At 35.1% G+C, this 21,320-nt stretch overlaps 1 protein-coding gene across 8 annotated transcripts in view; it reads left to right on the forward strand.

The window, feature by feature from the left end:
- KCNT2 (potassium sodium-activated channel subfamily T member 2) overlaps window positions 1-21,320 on the forward strand; it is a 124,849-nt gene that overhangs the window by 51,691 nt on the left and 51,838 nt on the right. For all 8 annotated transcript variants that reach the window (XM_071751060.1, XM_071751061.1, XM_071751066.1 and 5 more), the window contains 3 exons: window positions 15,637-15,817; window positions 18,613-18,777; window positions 20,289-20,425. In XM_071751060.1, the coding sequence (XP_071607161.1) occupies window positions 15,637-15,817; window positions 18,613-18,777; window positions 20,289-20,425 (483 nt within the window). The remainder of the gene's footprint in view (window positions 1-15,636; window positions 15,818-18,612; window positions 18,778-20,288; window positions 20,426-21,320) is intronic.

Genomic DNA, 21,320 nt, shown 5'->3' on the forward strand with positions numbered 1-21,320 from the left:
CTAGTAACATAGCTAGTGTCATAGTGTCATTTAGCTAATGGATGTTTGCACTTGTTTGTCAAATAGAATACTAATTATTTCTGTAAACTGTAGAAGAAGCCAAATAACAGTGATTGACTGTTTCAGGCATTTTTCTGTGACACAGTCATTAATCTATTAAGACTTATTTTGCTTTTAAAATCAGTGTTTGTCATATATCACCAGTGCAGAATGATTAGCTTGGGAGAAAGGTGCCTACACACTGCTTCAGATGGGAATTTAGTTTTTTTATACCAAAGACTAAGAAGCCCCTACAAACTTTTCTTATGTCTTCATTGAAAGCTGACTGAGGTCAACCTTACTATTTTTTTACACATCAGTGCTTTCAACAGCAGAAAATGAGGATGTTTCCACACACTGGCTTACAGAATAAACATAGTATGTCAGCACTGTAGCCTCAACATCAATTAGAGACTCAAATTGCTCATCGGGAGGAATCAGGATGAATAAGTTGTGTGTAAGGATGGAAACAAATCCAGAGGATCTGGTCCAAACAAAACAAATCAGGTCCTTCAGATTTGGAACACTATGTAACAGAAAAAAAACCCAGCAACAATAAAAAAAGGATTAAGCCCACCTAACGTTAGGAAAAATAAGGCATCTCAGTGTTCCAGTTCCCAATGAATAGAGACAGAAAACTCAGGGGGCACATCTGAAGAGAACTAAATCACCACGTGGAGGTCTGTGCTTCTCTGCCCTTCTGTGTTGATACTGTCAGGAGCCTACACTGGGTGTTCTCCCAGAAAGCTGCCTAGAATTAAGTAGGATGAACTTGAAGAGTGTTGAAAGATTATGTAATGTAGAATAAAATGGGGTTTTTGGGTCTACAGTTCTTTCTGTAATGTTCTGTTCTACAGCACTCTGAGAGCTCAGGCCCAGTCTCAGTTTATGAATCACAGAGATTTCCTGCATTCAAAACCAGCACAAAATTAAACTGTAATTCTGTCATTTAGGTTGATCAAATGCAATGAATTTAAACTGATAAAACGTATGAAGTCTTGGGATCTAATGGACTAAACAGGAGTTGAAGAATTTAAACCTAAGAATATTATAGAACATTAATTGAAATCTCTCAGTTACAAAATAAACTATTCAACTATTACAAGAATCCCACAAGTATTTAAATAATAGCAACAGTGCTTTTTTTTCTCTGAAAAAATGCAGATCTGTCAGAACATGCTTGTCTCAAACAAAGGATCTCTATTTTCTTTATATATATATGTGTATATATATATTCTAAAATGTGGGATAGTATTTATATATTATATATTAACATTTAACATATTTTGAACCATATATAAATTTATTCTGTTGTGGTTTTTTTTCCTTTGGCTGATTGTGATGTATTAGAAATAATACATTTTAAAAATCTTTTTACATGTTTAATTTCAAGAGTTCAGATCCTAAAAAAGCATATGAGTGATTAGCACTATTAAAAGGGTGGTCCTTAAAGTTTATAGAGTAAGGACTTAAGCTACTGAAAAACTGGTTAGTTGTGAAAGGCAGAACAAAAATTGTGATTATTATAGGCAGAGCAGAAGTATGGTAGCTCAATCAAAAGTCTTTTTGGCTACCCATCAAGTATGGTTTCTATGGAAACCTAGATAATTATAGGCTGAATTTCATGCTATTTTTGTTATTTATTTGCTAGAGACATCGTATTTCCTTTGTTAATCTTTTTAGATGTTTCTACATAGTTATTTCTAAAATAATTAGGTCACTGTCTTTCCCATGCTACACGCAGGGAATTTTGTGCAACTGGTATAATGAAACATTTAAAACCACACACAGATACCAGTGAAAGGTATAATAATTTGAGTAGCCTGTTTACTGTGATCTGTGGAACAAAGTCATAAAGGGTAGAGAGTCCAATCTAAATTATCTTTGGAGTGTGAGTGATACATTTGCAGTCATCGGCTGAAAATAAAAAATAATCAGAAACAGTAGCTCAGAAAGCTGCTGTTTACGAAGCCTCTGTAAAATGGAATGTCAACAACAGATTGTTAATAGGAAAATCCTATTTTTAACATGTAGAGAAATACTAAATTAAGGAAGTAACCAATATGACTGAGAGGTTTCTGTTGTTCTGTTGTACCCTGGAAGATGAGTTGGGGCTTCAGGTACTTGTGATCCCTTCCAGTTACAAAGATTTCCTGATTTTCTAGCACTAATTGCAGTTCATTTATTAACCTGGAAATCAGTAGGCCCAAACTCAATTTAAATAAAGTTGGGCAAAGTTAAATTTTAATGAATTTGAAATACAAAGCCAGATTTTTGTTCTCTTTTGTTGTTGTGCACATATTTTAATGTTTCCTATATTATATAATTCAACACGATAGGTCAGGTAAATAATTCTTTGACAATTAATGTAATGGAAATGTCACAATCTAGCAGTGTGTTGTTTAAATCAATATTTTTAGTTGACACTAGAAAGAATTTTTACCATGCCTTGCAAGACTTTTCCTCTTGGTGGGAGTTAGATATTAAATTACTGTCAATTCTGAAAGTTCCAGTTCTGTGAATCATTCATGACCACTCTTTTCTAATATTTTTTTTTCTGATATGTGAAGTTACTGGAAATTCAGTAATCAAAATATGCATATGTAAGTGTAAAAATAGATTCAAAACCAAAATCCTGCCCAAGATAAGAGATATAATATCACTGGGGTTCTTTCTCAATAATTTCCACAGTAAGTTTCACATGATTTAAAAATGTCTCTCAGATACCCAATGCTGCTAATATTTACAATAATCACTATAACTTTTTATTAAAGATGCATTGAGAATATTTGGGAGGGATACACTATATTTTAGGAAACATTCTGCACTTTAAATATGCCATTGGGAGAATACTTTTATCATCACACCTTGTAATACAGTAATAATGTTACCAGCTACTGTGATAAGCAGAGTTTAGCCTGGCAGCTAAGACCAATTATAATTATGAAAGGAAGAAAAAAATAAATGCTTTTGAGTCATACAATATTTGGAAAAACAGTTCTAGAAGACTCCAAGTTGGAAATACTGTATCACAATACTGGTAGAAGAAATCTTTTGTTTTGGGTTTAAAAGCAGGTAAAGGCCTTACATTTTGTATGCTTGGTTATATCTTTGCAGTAAAAAGAAAAACCTGGTACTCACATGCTGTCTTTGAGAATGGGAAATCATTTTAGACCATAGCAAATAGAATGCCATGTTTAACAATGGATGACTAATTATGCTCAGAATGTTACTTCACCATTTAAAATCAGTGCCTGGCAGCAAACCATTATCACTCACAATTCCTGGCTCAAAAATGAAGTTATTAGCATGCAGACTTAAAAAAAAAATAAAAAATAAAAAAAATCTTTCATTGACTGATTCATTAGGCCAGCAAACTCTTTTTACTTTAGTGAAATCTGGTATTTGTGCTGGTCTATGCTAACACAGGTAGCTATATTATAACATTCACACTATATTATAATATTCACAGTGTGGCCAACAGGTCCAGGGAAGGGATTCTTCCCCTGTACTCACTGCTCATGAGGCCACACCTTGAGTCCTCTGTCCAGTTCTGGGCCCCTCAGTTCAGGACACTGATGTTTTTCAAACAGGTGAAGGGTGGAGGGTAGACTGTCATCCAAACACAGTATCATATTTGAGTGGTAAACAAATAAATGTAAAAGTTAAATGTCCATGGATTCCTCTAACTCACCTGTGTGTGATATTCTTGCAGTAGGAATACGAGCCCCATCCTCCATACCAGAGAAGCCACAAGTCAAATAACTCACTGAGCTTAAAATAAAGGAAGTATAGAATTAAAAGTATGATTCATTACAATAATATAACTCATGAATTAAAGCTTGAAAAATTGCTTGTGGACTTCAACAAATATATATTCTCATTCCTTGCAAAAATACAGCTATATTTTTTTGTATTTGTGGAAGCCGTACATTTCTGCAACATATATGAAAAATCATCCATGCTGTAAATTAGAGTGAAAGTGCCTGAGTCACAGCTATAAGGAAGAAAAAATAATCTGTATTAATTTAGTAAACACTTAACTACAAACTGTGGGTTGAGTTTGCAGACTGAAAACTTAACAGGAATGAAATCAAGTTGTCAGTTCCTTTGGGCATGGAGTACCATATGTAATTACATTCCACAGCAAAGCAGGATGTTTACTCATACACTACAAAAGGAGTAGGAGATGATATAAGGGATATGGCTATTTAAAGGTATCCAATACATGATGGTTTCCTATAATCACATGCATTCTACTGCTTTACATAACTCCAGACTTTAAGAAAAAACTCTGGAGAGCATTCCTATAAATGTCTGAGTTACCTTTTCATATTTTCAAGACATCTATTATTGCTGGCTTACCTTTATGATGAAACTTAGCTGCTGAAAATGAGCACTTACACTTAATATGTTTTTCAGCTTAAAGTGTGTTAGTATCAGCAAATTAAATGCAGTCCTACATTTTGCAAGTTTGTCATCATTATTCTTGAGCAATAAAGTAAGTGGAAATAATTTAGGAAAAGTAGTTAAAAATAAAATTACTGATGAAGAGCCCACCTACAGGTGGGCATGTATGTAATTCCACTGGAACTAGATAAATATGATTAAAAGAATGACTGTGGTCATGTTTTTATGTATATATTTATATATACACTCCTTCACTCAGTCTCTTAAAATGAAGACTGAGCCAACTTCAAGGCAAATGTGAAATACTTCATGCTGACTGTTCAGAGTGGAAGTCTAAGTGCTGTAATGAGCACATAGTAAGAGTAAAATCTTCCTGAATGTTTTCCATGGCATAATCAATCAAAGGGAAAATATGCCAGACAAAACATAACAGAGGGTAACTATATATTGTGCTGTAAGTCCTGGTAGTCACAGTGATCTTTCTTCTTCCTACCCTCTCGTCAGCTTTCCACTGTTATCATAATTAATCCCATGTTATTATGCTGGTTATTTGCTGGTTCCCTTCCTTATTCTTATGTCGTGCTGTTTGATCCTCCCCATACAAACTGTGTTCTTTTAAATAATTGGTATAATCAAGTATGCTATTTTGAGAATATATCTTGCTGGGATTTCATCATAAAGCCATCATAAACACACTTGTCATTATTAATTAGTCCCACCTCCCGCTTCAGAATAGTTCTGTGAGCTTTTGGTTTTACTTGAATTTTAGAAAAAGTTTTATGCTCATGGAAGAGTTTACATCCTTTTAAAAGTTATCATAAAGCTTTTGTATTCCTTGATCTATAAATATTCATCTTCAGAAAGAACTCCTTGTTGTAAGAATAAATATTGTGCAATAGAAGAAACACAACAGATCTCTCTGTGTTCCTAAATAGTTGTAGCATTTCACAGTGGTCTTCATTTAGGCTTCTCAAAATGTTCAAGTAAATCCATCATGTTCCATCTGTCTTCTCTCTTTATCTGCAAACCTCTCCCTTTGTTCTCAGAAAAATAAGTTTAGCAAGCAGATGCCATGAGAAACACATTTCCCATCATGCATGCCTGGGTCTTCTGTTTATTCACCCTTTAGTTTTCCAAATGTATATTCTATTGTTTTTCACAATAAGTGCATTTCCCCCTTTTGGGTGCCTAATAAAAGAATTCATACCCTCACTAAACACATGAAAAGCTGTTTCTAGTAAATGATATTCCATGACTAGCTGGTCTTGCTTTGGTTGTACATTACATATGAAAATATTGCTGATAGAGAATAATCATTCTACAAGCTAGCCTTGCAGGATCTGAAACGAGAAGGGTTTAATTTGTGAGGCAGACCATGCTTCAAAGAGGCATCACAGCCTGTGTTCTACTCAGGAAAAGTCAGCTTTCTGATATTAGGCTCAGTTCTCCATGTCTTCTAAGCATGAAGACTGTCACCATTATCATTATACTGTGCAGTCCTTTTACATAATTCATGATGAAAACAAATGTGAAAGAAAGTTTCTGGGAAAAAGGTGAACTTAATGCAGACAGTGAAGACTGTCTGCAAAAGCACATTAAAAGATTGTGAGTGAGGTATAAATAAGGCAAGCTGAAATCAATTTCTTCCATGTCTGAAGGGGATTTACAAGAAAGCTGGGGTAGGGCTTTTTTGCACAGGTGTCTTGCAAGAGGACAAGGGACAATGGTTTAAAACTTGAAGAAAGGAGATTCAGGTTAGACATTAGGAAAAAATCTTTCCTTTGAGAGTGGTGAGACACTGGAACAGGTTGTCCAGGGAAGTTTTGGCTGCCCCCTCCCTAGAAGTGTTCAAGACCAGGTTGGATGGGGCCTTGAGCAACCTGATCTAGTGGAAGGTCTTTCACATTCTTCCCATAAGCAGCTTTGGTATTTGGTAAGAATACATGTACAGAGGATACTTCAAGGTCAGGAACTGCAGGCTTCTTTACAATAAATAAGTATTTATAATGAGACTAAAGTGTAACTAGGCCAGGATTGACCCAGAGGATTCACCCTCCATCAGAACAAGTCTGCTCTTGGACCACAGCTAAGGTGTGCATACTGAATTATTATCACAAGTTCATGTAATGCAGGCAAAATATTTTAGGGGGGGATTTTCCCCATACTCTTTGGTGTTTTATTAAAGATCTCTCAGTAGTAGCAGGACACTGAATAACAGGAGCCTTTTGCCCAATCCAGTGGGGATATTGGCCATTTTATCTGTGTTGGTGGCTTTAAAACCTTTGTCTATCCAAGTCAAGAATTCTTTTGCCTCCTCCTACCATTTCTCTCTGTCACTATCAGGAAGAGAAAAGAAACAGGATGTGGATTTGAACTCAGTCATAAAGAATGTGTATGAAGCTGGATCTTCCATATCTTCAGTAACAGTCTAAGAAATGATGATTACTACCTTCAAAAAGGAGCAAATAATAAAAAAGAAAAAAAAAAGTGGTGCTTGCATAGCAGATATAACCTGACATAAAAATTTAAAAGCTTTACTTCCCATTTCTTCATTACTGTTGGCTTCTCTTATCCAACCTTTGATGACTCAGGACAGTTTTTTTTTAATGAATCTGATTGTTAAAATCCAAGTTTAGCATGTTTAAATTCTGTCAACTACATAATTAAACAAATTCTATAGTGGTAATGGCACAACACCAGGCTTTAGAAATTGAATATAAATTTTCACAAATTACCTCAAAACAAACTTAGGTCCAGCCAGATTGACATGCACAGTTGTAGAGCTAGTTTGCATTAAGTTTTTCTTCAAATTTATAAGGATTTTTATTACTTATGCTAAGAGGTTAGCTGTGGAGAGTGCATTGTCATTAGAAAATGAAACACATGTAAACCTGGTCATCATCAATATCTCTGTCTCCAAATTTCAACACTGGTTTAGTTGCTTTTTTAGACATATTTAATAACTACTCAGATAATTAATCTTTTAAGTGTTAATTCAATTTGACTGAGGGAGCATGTGTGGTTTGCATACAAAATACCCTTAAGAGCATTTCAAAACTATTGGAAGAAACACTAAGCATGATGTTCCAAAGCATAACAAATTACAAGTTTGCCTTTGAACAAACATATATAATTTCTGAATATTTTAAACATATTGCTCAATTATTCTTGCTGAGGAAGGATAGGTATGTAGTTTTACCTAAATTTCTAATATCCTACTGGTGAAGAGTAGGAAGAGTAGAGGTGGTTGAAGTACTGACTGCAGGATTTTATTTCCTGAACTCTTACTGACTCCTTGTGTGAGCAGTCCAAACTTTGGACTCCAGCAGGCTCCCAGCTGCACCAGGATTGGTGCACTGAAGTTGGAAAGCCAAGGTTTACTTTATTTACCAGAAAAGCTCTGGGGCAGACTGAAAGCAAAATACAGACAGTTCTTTGGACTTACAGACTGAAGTGTGCACAGACCTTTTAATGGAAATAAGAGAGGTAAATGCTGCCCCCAGTGGGGCTCTATCTGAGCAGTCTGTAATAACAAAAGTTGTTTGGTTGCAGCTCCACCTTCACATTTCTAGAAACACAAAACTCCACAAAACGCAGCAGCTGGAGTAAAAAGGTTCTCACTCAGTTTCAACAAATATTTATATAGTTGCTCATTTCATAATATCCTACTCTGCTTAACCAGATGTTCTGTGGTTTCTGGAAGTCACATGGCTTACTACTGGAAGCTTATTTTTATATGTTGAGCTTTTGCAACCATTAGTTGCATTTAAGGTACTGATCTTTAGGGAAGGGAAATGCTTATATTAGACACTCTGGGTAAGCAATAATCATATCATTACACACCATCACTTAGGATAAAGATACAACTGGAATACAGAAAAAGTTGATCTTTCCAGCTGAACTGAAATTCAGAGTCTGTTTCTGACGTGGTGGGATTGCTGTGTAGTGAGAGAAAGAGTTCCATATGCCTACACTTCAGTTTATATTCAAAGTCCCACAGAACTGAAGAACTTGATTCAGAGACTGCTGAAATAGTCTAAGTCCTTCACTTCAGTACTGTGATTCTGAAAAAATGTGTGTTATATGGTAAAATATGTAGATCTGTGGAAAGAAATTATTCTCAAAAATTAGAAGGATATACACTGGAATGTCTGATGAACATGCATTAGATTTTCAAAAATATTCAAGATTCTTGTTGGAACACTAATTTTGCCCCTGAATATTAAGCAGCCACAGTGTCAAGAAGTGTAATTTTTTTCATCTAGTCAGTAAATACGTGACCATGACCTACTGCATTTGTACAATCATTTGTTACCAACTAAAAAGTATATTCGTCCTCTCATTACTTTAAAGACAGCATAAAAACCTTCATCTTCTTTCCAATCACCATTTCTCCCTCACTCCTTTCACTGTCTTGTATGCTACTAATAATTTGTATGTCCTGGAATTCAGTTATTTGCACAGCTTTAAAGCCTTTTATACAGAATGAAAGGCACAACTTGGATCCCCTCAATGGAACTCTTAAATTTGATATATCAACAAGATATATTGTACCATATTCTGTGACTTTAACATTTTGAAAATTACACATCTACTTAAACTAGTTAATGTTTGTTTGATTGTTTTTCTGTTTTAATGCTGCTTATTGAAAACAGCTTTTCAGCAAGTAAATGCTTAGAAACAAGCCTTTGCATAAGACCCCAGCAAGAACCACAGGCTTCAAAAAAATAGAAGCATTTTGTTTTCAGTAACTTAAAACTTCAGAATGTTTGGACAGGATGGACATTTTATTATTGGTCAGAGTATTTTCTAATTGTGTCATTAGTCATTTATGTGCTGTTGTTTCTGCTCATTCCAAAATCAGAAGTTCTCTCAGAAATCATATGTTTTAAGTTCATGGTCATGGATAAGGTGTTCAGCAACACTTTACCTTTTGCAGGACCAGACTTCACAGGTCAGTAGAGACTCCTAGGAAAAAAGAAAATTAAAATTCAGAAGACATGTATTATCATTGAACATTAACACAGAATATTTTCATATGTACCCAATATGGGGACTGAAAGAAATGCCACTTTAATGTCACTCCAGATATAGTCAGTGAAGCTTTGTGAAGTGTAAGTTGAGCATTTAATGATTCTATGCATACTCATTCTATGAACACTGAGAATTGCCTTTCCAGTAAGGTCTAATTTGAAAACAGGACAAAACTGCATCTGGCTCTGTATCAGTGCCTTAGAGAAGACAGAACAGAACATCCCACTGAGACACTGTCTAGTATGAAAAACTCTCTGCAAAGCAGGGACTGTCCAGATGCAGCATTGGTCCTAACACCACTTTTCATTTTCAGGACTAAAGACTGGCACCAGATTATTATTATTTACTTTGGCAAGAAGTAAACACCTTTTGCCAATTTCAGGCAAAACTTCTATGCGTTTGTCAGAAGTCTGAGAGATATTACTTGCCTCCTAGAGGGAGACTGAAATATGAACTGTTCTATAGCTACATTTGATTTTTGTGTAAAGATTGACAAAGTTTCTTTAAACATCTTGAGTGAACTCTTTTAAATACTCATTTCCTTAAGCAAATAGTTACAGCCACTACAGTGGTAAAATGTCTCAAATGCCTGCCTATTTATTTCCTGGAAGGTTAACATGGTTGTCTTCTTCAGTATTTTACTGTATTTGAATCTTACCCATAGACATTTCTTACTGTTGATGGGCTATTTATGACTTTGCTGACTGGTGGTTCATTCCAGTTTTTCTCATAAAGAAAAAAAATAATCTCTGACAGTGGCATCAGAAAATTTTAAAATACTACAAACAGCAATTGGTAAAGAACAATCAAATAACTGTATTTTAATTTTTAACTTATTCTAGCATCAACATTATGTGGTAGGGTATGTGGAATCTTTAAAGAGTTTTGGGTGTGAAGAACTACTAGGGACACTTAATTTGCAGAACTACTGTATTTATGAGTTACTTCAGGTCTAACTTCTGTAGCATAGAACCACTGAGCTTCTACCACAGAATACCACTGAACCTGATAAAGGTAATCCCCATTGATTTCAACATATCAATTAGCCAGTCCCTGTAGCTAGTTAGGTAATTAAACCACAACAATGTAATTATACAAGTTGGAGTTCAAAGTTAAAGCCCAAAGGAAATAATGCTGTTAGTTGCTACCTGATCCTGAAGGCACTTAAGCATCTCCAACTTCTGGATTTATCCTCCTGTGCATTATTTTAGACCTCAAGAGGTTGAAACTGTAAACAATTTTCTCTAAAAGTAAAAATAAATATGTAGAAATCAGACACATGGGGCAACACTGACAAATGGATATAACATAGGTTATAGATGATTATAAATAATGATAGCTACAGTACTGGCAAATTGTTATCAAAATGTTTTTGGCATATCCATTTCTATGACATGCTATTGTAGCATGACAAAAATCTGATTTAATCTCAGGGGTTACTTTATTCTAGAATTTGTTTCTGTACTGCATGTGGAGATAGATTATTTACCAAGAGTGGTTAGTTTTGGCACATAAAATATTCAAGCAAACAAAGATTCCTGGAATTAGAAGGAAACCTTCCAGTAAAACAATGATTGAATTCTCAAAAGTTCAAACTAAACATGGCTTATGTTCTATCTTTAATTTTTTTTTTTTTCCCAACAGTAGTAGTATTTAAAACACATCTGTTGTCCCTAAGTTTGTAATAAATTTTCTGATAGCACTTTTGATTCAGCAGACCCATAATTTGGGTTTCTGTGGGTTTTTTTAGTAATATTAAAACCCCACTCCACTAAACCAATCTTGTTTTAGCTGTTAACTTAGATCCACTATGAAAAGACAACATTGCTGAATTGCCAGGAAACCTAAAACTGGTGTAGAAGGTGCTGACTTGCACCCTATGTTTTAATTAGGTGTTTTCTGTGTATTTTGCAATGGTTTCCTTTATCCAGAACAAGTTGGCGTGTGCATTGCCTTTGCTGAACATTCCATTCCTGCCTGAGAACATTGTTTGTCCAGGGATGAAATAGTAGGAGGAAGCAAACAAGAATAAGGAAACAAAAATACCACCATAAAACATCAAAACAACCAAAAGATGAAGTCCAAGTTACTCCATATTTCATTATGTCAGGAAAGATGAGAAAGCAGACAAGAACACATGCTGTCTGCATTGGTACATGCAGCATTTATGCATCTTTTAAAATAGTGCTTAACTCTTAGTTTACAAGAAAAAACCCAGTGATACTACTACTCATACAAAGAATTCAGGTTATATTGAAAGCTGTCAGTAGCTGTGGGGAACCAAGTAAATAATCATAGAATCATAGAATCATAGAATCATAGAATCCTAGGGGTTGGAAGGGACCTCGAAAGATCATCTAGTCCAACCCCCCCTGCCAGAGCAGGGCCCCCTAGAGTACATCGCCTAGGAACGTGTCCAGGTGGGTTTTGAATGTCTCCAGTGAAGGAGACTCCACAACCCCCCTGGGCAGCCTGTTCCAGGGCTCCGTCACCCTTACAGTAAAAAAATTCTTTCTGATATTCAACTTGAACCTCCTATGCTCCAACTTACACCCATTATCCCTTGTCCTATCACTGGTCACCACTGAGAAAAGCCTAACTCCATCTCCCTGACACTCACCCCTTACATATTTGAAAACATTGATGAGGTCACCTCTCAGTCTCCTTTTCTCCAAACTAAAGAGACCCAGCTCCCTCAGCCTTTCCTCATAAGGGAGATGTTCCACTCCCTTAATCATCTCAGTAGCTCTGCGCTGGACTCTTTCAAGCACTTCCCTGTCCTTCTTGAACTGAGGGGCCCAGAACTGGACACAATACTCCAGGTGTGGCCTCACCAATGCAGAATAGAGGGGGAGGAGAACCTCTCTTGACCTACTAACCACACCCTTTCTAATGCACCCCAGGATGCCATTGGCCTTCTTGGCCACAAGGGCACATTGCTGGCTCATGGTCATCTTCTTGTCTACCAGGACCCCCAGCTCTCTTTCACCTACACAATCCACGTGGATTTGGCTTCATGGCCAGCCACAAACTTGCCACTGCACTCTCTGCAATGTAGTCAGATAGCCCAGATACACAGGAACATGCTATAGACACCTGGAAATGTTTCTTTAGAGGCCCTGGTGGGGAGATTAAAGTACAATATTCTTGGAGGAGAGGTAACAGAGGTAATACTGCATTTGGTAATTTGACTCCTACAGAGTTGTCGCTTGAAAGTCAATTTTTTTCTGCAGTTTTGTGATCTCTGGCTCTAGTAAAAACAAAAAGCAGAGCAGTAAAACACCTGGTAAAATTAGGACTTTGTTAGCTACTTTTGGATTTATCATTCCTGTCTTTTCAGAGTTAGGTCTTCAAGTACAATTTGCTAGTACCTCAAATGAGGTGCAAGTAATTTTGAGGAAAATTAAACAAGTTTGAGGAAATCAACAAGTTGTTAGTAGAACTAAATTTCTGCTTCAGGAAAAAATAAGTATCTCCCTTGGCTAACTGACTTCAATGTTGTTAACTGAATGTGAGAAGCTCTGGCTCGTGCCCACTGAGTTCAGTGAGAAACAGCTTGAATCCACAACATTTTGGATCAGGAAGAAAATTATCTTGATGGCTTCAAGGAATAGAAATATATAGGACTGTAATGGAGTACAGCTGATAAAATGATATCTTGGTCTCAGTAAATCCAACAGGAGTTTAACTGTTCACTTAGAAAAGCTTGAAATGGTTGTTGGGTTATTTCAGTTAAGCTCAAGTATGATTGGGTGAGCTGCCTTGCAAAGCTCAAGAATAACAAAACAGAAATAACAACAACAATAATAATAACATCAATAATGAAAATATCTCTTTTAGGAAGACTTGAGTTTTCCCAGCATCAAGATATTACATTTTTTTAAGGTTTTTAAAGGAAAAAAAAAAAAAAAAAAAAAAAGAGGGAAAAAAAAAAAAAAGAAAGAAAAAAAAAAAGGAAAGAAAAAAAAAAAGGAAAGAAAAAAAAAGAAGAAAGAATCCTTATTCCTTGAAAATGTAATAAAAAATCTTGGATATATTTTTTTTTTTTTTTTTACATTTTTATCCATCCTGTAAAGTACCGAGCATAAAATTGACCTTTTTGTGTATACAAACATAATGTAATTTCACAGGCATCAGAAGCAGAAAAATGACATTTCTGCCAATGACAGGCTCCTGCTTTATGCTTCAGTACAAGCCCATCTGCAGATACTTAACACACTTACTGGAGTGGTGCAATAATTCTGTTCTGTGGCAGCCATATCACTGGCTCAGTGTAATTGCTGCTTTCTGGTCATGAAAAGACAACTAAAGAGAAAAAAATGCATCAAGGTGATTACAAGGTGGTTAGGACGAAAAATAAAGAATTAAAAAATAATTTCAAAGTTGTGTTTTTAAAATTACATATCATAGCAATATTAAAATACCATCTTTTTCCTTATATACTCCGTTATTTCAAATTACCACAGGCAAAGGATTTAGTAGAAAAACTCAGAAAAACTTGCCTGAGATGAAAAGCTTCATTAGAATAATTCCTTATAGTACTTCTGTTAATATTTATATTATATATATAAAATATAAGTATACTTTCTGTCAGGAAAAAAAAAGAAAAAAAGAAAGAAAAAGAGCTGGGAACATAGTGAAATTATGGAAAATCCAGATTACAACTCCAGTGAAAAATGAGAGACAAATTGGATAGGAATATAAAAGTATCAGTTCTGACTGAAATAAACCTGTGCAAACAACTGGGAAAAAAAAGCCCTGCACCCTTTTTAGAACATTTTGAGATGTGTGAAAACTACAAATACTAGAACTGTGAAAAGGAAACTGGGAATTCGATCCATATGTTCTGGAAATGCCACTGCCCACTGTAAATTATTTTTGGAGCACAAGAACTAAGAACTGAAGAACAACTACTAAAGCTGTTATAAACACAGGGTCTCCCTGGTGATGCAAAGATCTTACTGTAGCAGATATTAATGAATGGTTACTACCATCTGGATACCTTATATGAGAAAATAATCTTCATTATGTTCTAGAATAATTACTAAGGAATCCAACATTATTTATCAATTATCTCTAATTCTCTGAGGAGAAATCATTTCACTAACTCCCAGGGTAAAAAACACTGTTCAAGGTGGTTCACACATTAATTTTCTTCATATAGAGGAATATAATTTAATGTCCTTAGCTGATCTCAGGAATTCTAATGCATTAGGAAAGATCATATTTTAAGCTTGGGATGCTCCTTCTCATGGTATATTATTTCAAAGTGTAATATTTTTAAAAACTGAAACAGCAGTGGATGATGAACAAATGAAACAGCAGTGGACAGATTCTGCTACTGCTTTTCAAAACCAAAAGCACACCATGCTGACCACAAGAGAAATATTTCTAATTAATGTGGGCAGCCATTTAGTTGTTCACACGAATGTTTGACCAGAAGGAGTGAGCTTCATTCATTCTGCTATCAAAGACAACCAAGCCTTATATTTTTATAATCATAATCTCCATACCACTTGGCATCTTCCACTTTCTACTTGAGGGCTGACCCTGGACATTTATTCCTTGGATAATTCAATAGACTGCAGCTCTCTCATACCCATTTGTACCAACTTGATCTTTCTAGTATTAGGAGGTACTCTCAAAACAAGTGGCTGCTAGCAGCTCTTGCCACAGAAAGGGATAAAAACCAGCAGAAAGAGTGATAGATTTCAAGAAAGCAGTGTGTACATTTTCTTGTCCATACCAGTAAACGTTCCCTGAAAAAGGTATTTACAAAAAGGATTATGTGGGAGAAATTTTGTACCATCTCTTTTGTTCTGGTTCAGTAAAAATTTGCATCAGTCCATGATGTTCTGTATACCACACCAGCCCTTACTCACAACAGCCACTGAGCAAAACCTGGCATCAAAGTTGTGACAATCATATTGAAATGATAATAAAAAAATATATTTTTTATTACGAATTATAGTTGAAAATTATATTAATACATTTCTGGTTTGATACTAATTTTTACTGTTTGAAAAAATGTCTTTGCTAAACAATTTATGAATTCTGAAAATAAAGAGTTCTCTGCACATATAATCATCAAACTTGAACTGACCCTAAGTACAGTTTTTATTTTTCATGTCTTTATTCATTCTTTCTACATAGTATTTGTGGAATTCAGCATCTGGAACGAGCAGGAAACAGGTTGACTCTCTTTGACTCCCTTTATTTCTGCATAGTGACATTTTCCACTGTGGGCTTTGGGGATGTTACACCAAAGATATGGCCTTCAAAGCTGCTTGTTGTCATTATGATCTGTGTTGCTCTTGTGGTGTTGCCCATACAGGTAAATGTGATTTTTTTTTCTCTCTAGAATTGCTTTTAAAACAAAAAAACTACTGAAATAATTTATTCTTTCTATTACTGTTGCATAGAATATGTCAGAAAAAATAACTACATTCTATACCTCCTATTCTAGTTTGTTGGGTTTTTTTTTTCTTCTTTTTTTTTTTCCTTTGTTTCTGCTTCTATAATGTCAATTTACAGTAAAAACTAGCAATAGTTTCCAAGTACTAGTGAAAGCTTTCTGTCCCTGTGATGTACCACAGAGCCCTTTCTTCATCCTGTGATATGGGTTTGTTTTTAATGGAGTGATTAAAATAAAAAAACACCCTTCCCACCCCCCCCCCCAAAAAAAAACCCAAAAACAACAACCCAAACCCCAACACCCAGTAGACAGCACTTTCATTATGAGTACAGCATTTCCTCTGCAGGCTCTCCCTGTGTCTAATCTTGGTTCTCTCCACTTCCTCTCTTATTCTTACAGCTCAGGACTAACTAGAAAAAAATCTCATTAAATCTGCAGCTCAAGCAAATTGTGTTCACAGCTGTGTATGTTGGTGCACACACACCAGAGCCAATAATAGGAATTTTTGATGCCTACTGAAGTTTAGGGCTTCTAACAGTTTGAGCAGGAAATATTTTCAAGAAGTCAGTCAGTTTCATGAAATTTGTACCAAACATTTCCCAGCTCAGTAGGTGATGAAAAAAACCCTAAGATTACATTGGGAAGCCCAAGCCCTGCCAAGATGTTCACTGTCCCACACTTGGTGGTCACCCAGATCTTGTGCCACAGAAAGGGCTGTAGGGAGATCCTGCACAAGCTGATTAAAGCTTTGTGTTAGACTGTGAAGCTCCAAACTTTATCACACAGCCCTAGCTAATATAGAATATATTAAATATTTCATATGTGGAATATAAGAATATATAATTATATTTGTATATAATATAAAAATACAGTTACATTTTATATATTAATATATATTATTCTCTATACGCATATATATGCTATATAGATATATATGCTATATATATATAGATAGATCTATATATCTATATCTCTAGATCTATACCTATATCTATATAGATATATATGCTATATATATCTATATATCATATATACCTATATCTATATAGATATATATGCTAAATATATCTATATATCATATATTCTCTCTATATAGATCTATATATCTATATCTCTAGATCTATATCTATATCTCTAGATCTATAGATAGATTTATATATCTATATCACTATATCTATATAGATATATATGCTATATATAGAATATATAGAGAATGTATGCTATAGATATCTTAGCTATATAGATATCATCCTGTGATATGGGTTTGTTTTTAATGGAGTGATTAAAATAAAAAAACACCCTTCCTGCCCCCCCCCCCCCCCCCCCCAGAAAAAAACCAACAACCCAAACCCCAACACCCAGTAGTCAGCACTCTCAATCTGTAGATATCTACATAGATATAGATATATATAGCATACATTCTCTATATATGCCATATATAGCATATCTATCTATCTAGCTAAATATATAGAGCATATATTCTCTATAGCATATAGAGAATAATATATATTATATTAATATATACAAATATATTTCATATATGAAATTATATGAACATTTTAATTGTACCTAAATATTTAATGTCTGCATACACAGACAAATGCAGTAACACAATTATATTCTCACTCAGTGGAAATTTTGTAAAATAAATATTTCTGTTGAAAACTAAAATATGCTTTAAGAAATTTGCAGTTTCCCAGGAAGCAGAAATTTAATCTTTCTGGTAGTGCTGATGTAGACTTCAGATGTCAGATTTCTGCATTACCAGTAAATAACCTGTAATCCACTGCCCTTTCACATAAATTTACCTATTACTAGCTACTTTGTTTTATAGTTTTGTACTGATAATCTGGCTTCATATAGTTTTTCATACACAGAATGTAGGAGGCATTCTCTCCTGAGGTTTTGTCCTGCTATGATGTGAAATCAATTATTCATCATCATTCAGTGTCTCTATCAGTTGAAAGCAGCTATCACACAGATGTACAGTTACATGGAGCTCAGTATTAAATGCATATTACTTACAAGAAGCTTCAAAATGGTGTTTCTATGTTTTATTACAGATTTTCATAATGTCACTGATTGTTACGTTGCTGTCTTTAGTCTAAAGGATTCAGACCAGTACAGCAATGTTTACTCTTGGTCTGCAGATCCTGTTCTGCTGACAAAGGCAAAATTGCAGTATTTATGGCTGCTTTGTATTTAAGCTGTATCTAAATTTAAGACAGATACAAGAGTATAGAGAAAGTCATCTTCAGAACATTATAAAATCTGTGAGAAGAGCTATTGTCCAAGTAAACAAGTAAAAAAATGAGCCTTTCACTTGAGGGGAGCACTTGTGTCACAGGGCACTGGAAAAAGAGAGCTCACAGGTACAAAACACAGAAAGTAAATAAGGTACAGCCTTCATACTCCTCTAAAATCTTGAGATTTACTTTAATATCATGGTATTTTAATGAATTTACCCTGCTGTTTAGATGTTTAGAGACTGGCTCTGCTACCGTGTTTTTCAATTACCCTGTTATTTATCTCACCCACTTCCTAGACATTAGAAACTTTTTTACAAAAAACCCAACCCTGTATGCAAACACTGTGGGCTGAGGGCATCTCTTCATAGAGGCATGAGATGAATGATGCAATGCTATTAAGTCATGATGCAGTTTTATGGAACATCTGCTTGTCTGTATTTCACTGACAATTGGCCTCTCTTACAGTTTGAGCAGCTGGCATATTTGTGGATGGAGAGACAAAAGTCTGGTGGTAACTACAGTCGACACAGAGCTCAGACAGAAAAACATGTTGTGTTGTGTGTCAGCTCTCTGAAGATTGACTTACTTATGGATTTCTTAAATGAATTCTATGCTCACCCCAGATTGCAGGTACTGAAGTGAAAAAAACAAAACAAAACCATGAAAATTCTGATTTTTTTTTTTTTTTGCAGACACACTTCTGGAATTATCTTTAATTCGTAAAACTGAATTTGGGAATAGGTGACTGAATTGGCAATCTATAATTGCTGTAAGAAGCTGAGATACAGTATAGAGATATTTATTTTAAATTGAGGTAAATATCCTAAACAGATAGAGTTACTGTCTTGTTGAGTTATACCACTTCTTTTAGAAACAGGTATTTCCATACAAATTCCTTATATTCTACCTCAAAATAGAAAATAAATAAACCCCGCTCATATTAATTTTTCTGGTTGGTTTGGAACTAGATCCAAAACTCCTCATAAGTCAAAGCATTTTTTGGTTTTGCTAGGAAAATCAGATCCTTTTGGAATTGGTGAAATTAAGAAATCAATAGACATACTTTAAAGAACAAACACTTTGAAAGATTAGTTCTGAAAGACTGAATTTCTGTAGTGTACACATATTACCTACACTCATGTGACTTGTTTAGATCATATAGAGCTTATTTCTGAGATAACAATTTGGACTCATTATCATTAGCTTTGCTACCAACCAGTTCTTTCACTAAATCTTTTCTGTGTCTTTTACCAAGTTACCTGTGGTACCACACTTCAGTAATTAATGCAAAAATCACAAAAATACAATCCTCAAATTGCTGAGCAGCAATTGGACAAATCCCAAATTCAAAATATTCCCCAGAATAATTAGCTAGAGAAAGGCATAAGCAAACGCACAGAGAAATAATTTTCTGTGTAGATCAAAACACAAATTAAAATCCAAAATTTAGTTAACTAGCATGTAGAATGAGTGAAGCTATGTGATACACTAGGGACAAAAAAGAGGAGTCCTAATGCTACTTATGTACCCTAAAAGAGTTTATACACATTCCCTTCACAGTTGAAATGGGAAGCTGGAGGATACTGGTGGTGATTTGGATCCAATGCCAAAGTCTGTGTGTGCTAAGTAGACTTTCTATGAGAAACCTGTCCCAAGCTCTCAGTCTCTCCTCATATTCCATTTGTCTCTACGTTCCATATGTACACACCTGGATGCTTCCTGGCAATCTTAGTTTTCCTAACAAGGATTGTCTGTAGCACTGGAGACTGTTTGCATGTGCCCATTAAGAGGAAAAAACACTTGGGGAAGCCAATTCCATTTCCATTCTTGAAAATTTCCCACATTGGCCAGTCAGAATGATAGAAATAAAAAAAAAAAAACCAAAAACAATGCTTATATGGAAACATGTTTCTAAATGAACTTCAGTTGCTACCCTGAAGTCTTTGTGAGCAGTGGACCAGCTGTTTTTATTTGAAAATTCTGTATTTTAAACGTGTATTCTTCTAACTTTTATCAATGAAATTTGAGAATTATCAGAGATTTAAAATATTATTTTTGACATCTTGAGTCTCTGTTAACAGGGGCAATAATAACTGGTAACAAAAAAATAACATAACTAATCCCCCTTATGTTTTTCACAGGACTATTATGTTGTTATTTTGTGTCCTACTGAGATGGATGCTCAGGTCCGAAGGGTATTACAGATCCCGATGTGGTCTCAAAGAGTTATCTATCTGCAAGGCTCAGCACTGAAAGATCAAGACCTGTTGAGAGCTAAGTAGGCAAATATTGACCAATATTTTTTTTTTACTTTTGTTCCACTCGTACTGTTTGATAAGGAGGTTTGACAAACTACATAAACTGTACTAGAAGGAAAGCATGTGCATTTAGAAAGCAAGGCTTTTGGTAGAATTTGCTTTTCTTAGTAGCTGATCTTTTTCAAGGAACAAATATTTGTTACTTTTTCGTTTGACCAAATTATTCTTCAGTGTCTTTTCTTTCTCAGTTTTTAAAGGTATTGAAACAGAGTGATCCTTATTTCTTCTGAAAAAGCACTACAGAAAATTCCAAAAGTGGCAGTAATGCTAGAATGTGTTTCTGTTCCTTGAGTTAAGGTGGTAAACGTAATGGTAGTTCTGACCAACTGAAGGGAGGGTGGGGGGAATTAAACAAAAATAATTATCACCCTTTGAACCCATTGCACAGTCCTGTTTCATCCTAAGTTCAGCCTGGCAGTTCAAACAACTGCTCTACCTCCATATATTCTTCTTGCAGGGCCTTCCTCTTACCACATACTTACACCACTTCTAAAAAATCCTCTCTGCCAGTTAATAGTGAATTTACAATAATCAAAACACATCAGTCAGACATGGTTCCCCCCACACACACATTGCTCAGTCACTGTGAAGGAATTCACAGTGGAATTCATGTAGGAATATCATCTGTAAACTCTCCAAAGAGAGAGAAAGTTGATTCTTAGCAAATAACTGATCTAACTTCTCTGCATTGCTCTTTAGAAGAGCTTAGTCAACAACTGATACAGATAGCTAAAATAAAGCCAATACCCAATACTTTTATCCTTCAGTCTTCTTATCCTAGGGGAGTTAATTCCAAGAATCTAATTTGTGAGGAGTCTAGTGAGCAGTGTTATCTTCTCAGATTTCTGTCACTGA

The sequence above is a fragment of the Heliangelus exortis genome, chromosome 8 (genome assembly GCF_036169615.1).
Source record: "Heliangelus exortis chromosome 8, bHelExo1.hap1, whole genome shotgun sequence".
NCBI lineage: Eukaryota > Metazoa > Chordata > Aves > Apodiformes > Trochilidae > Heliangelus > Heliangelus exortis.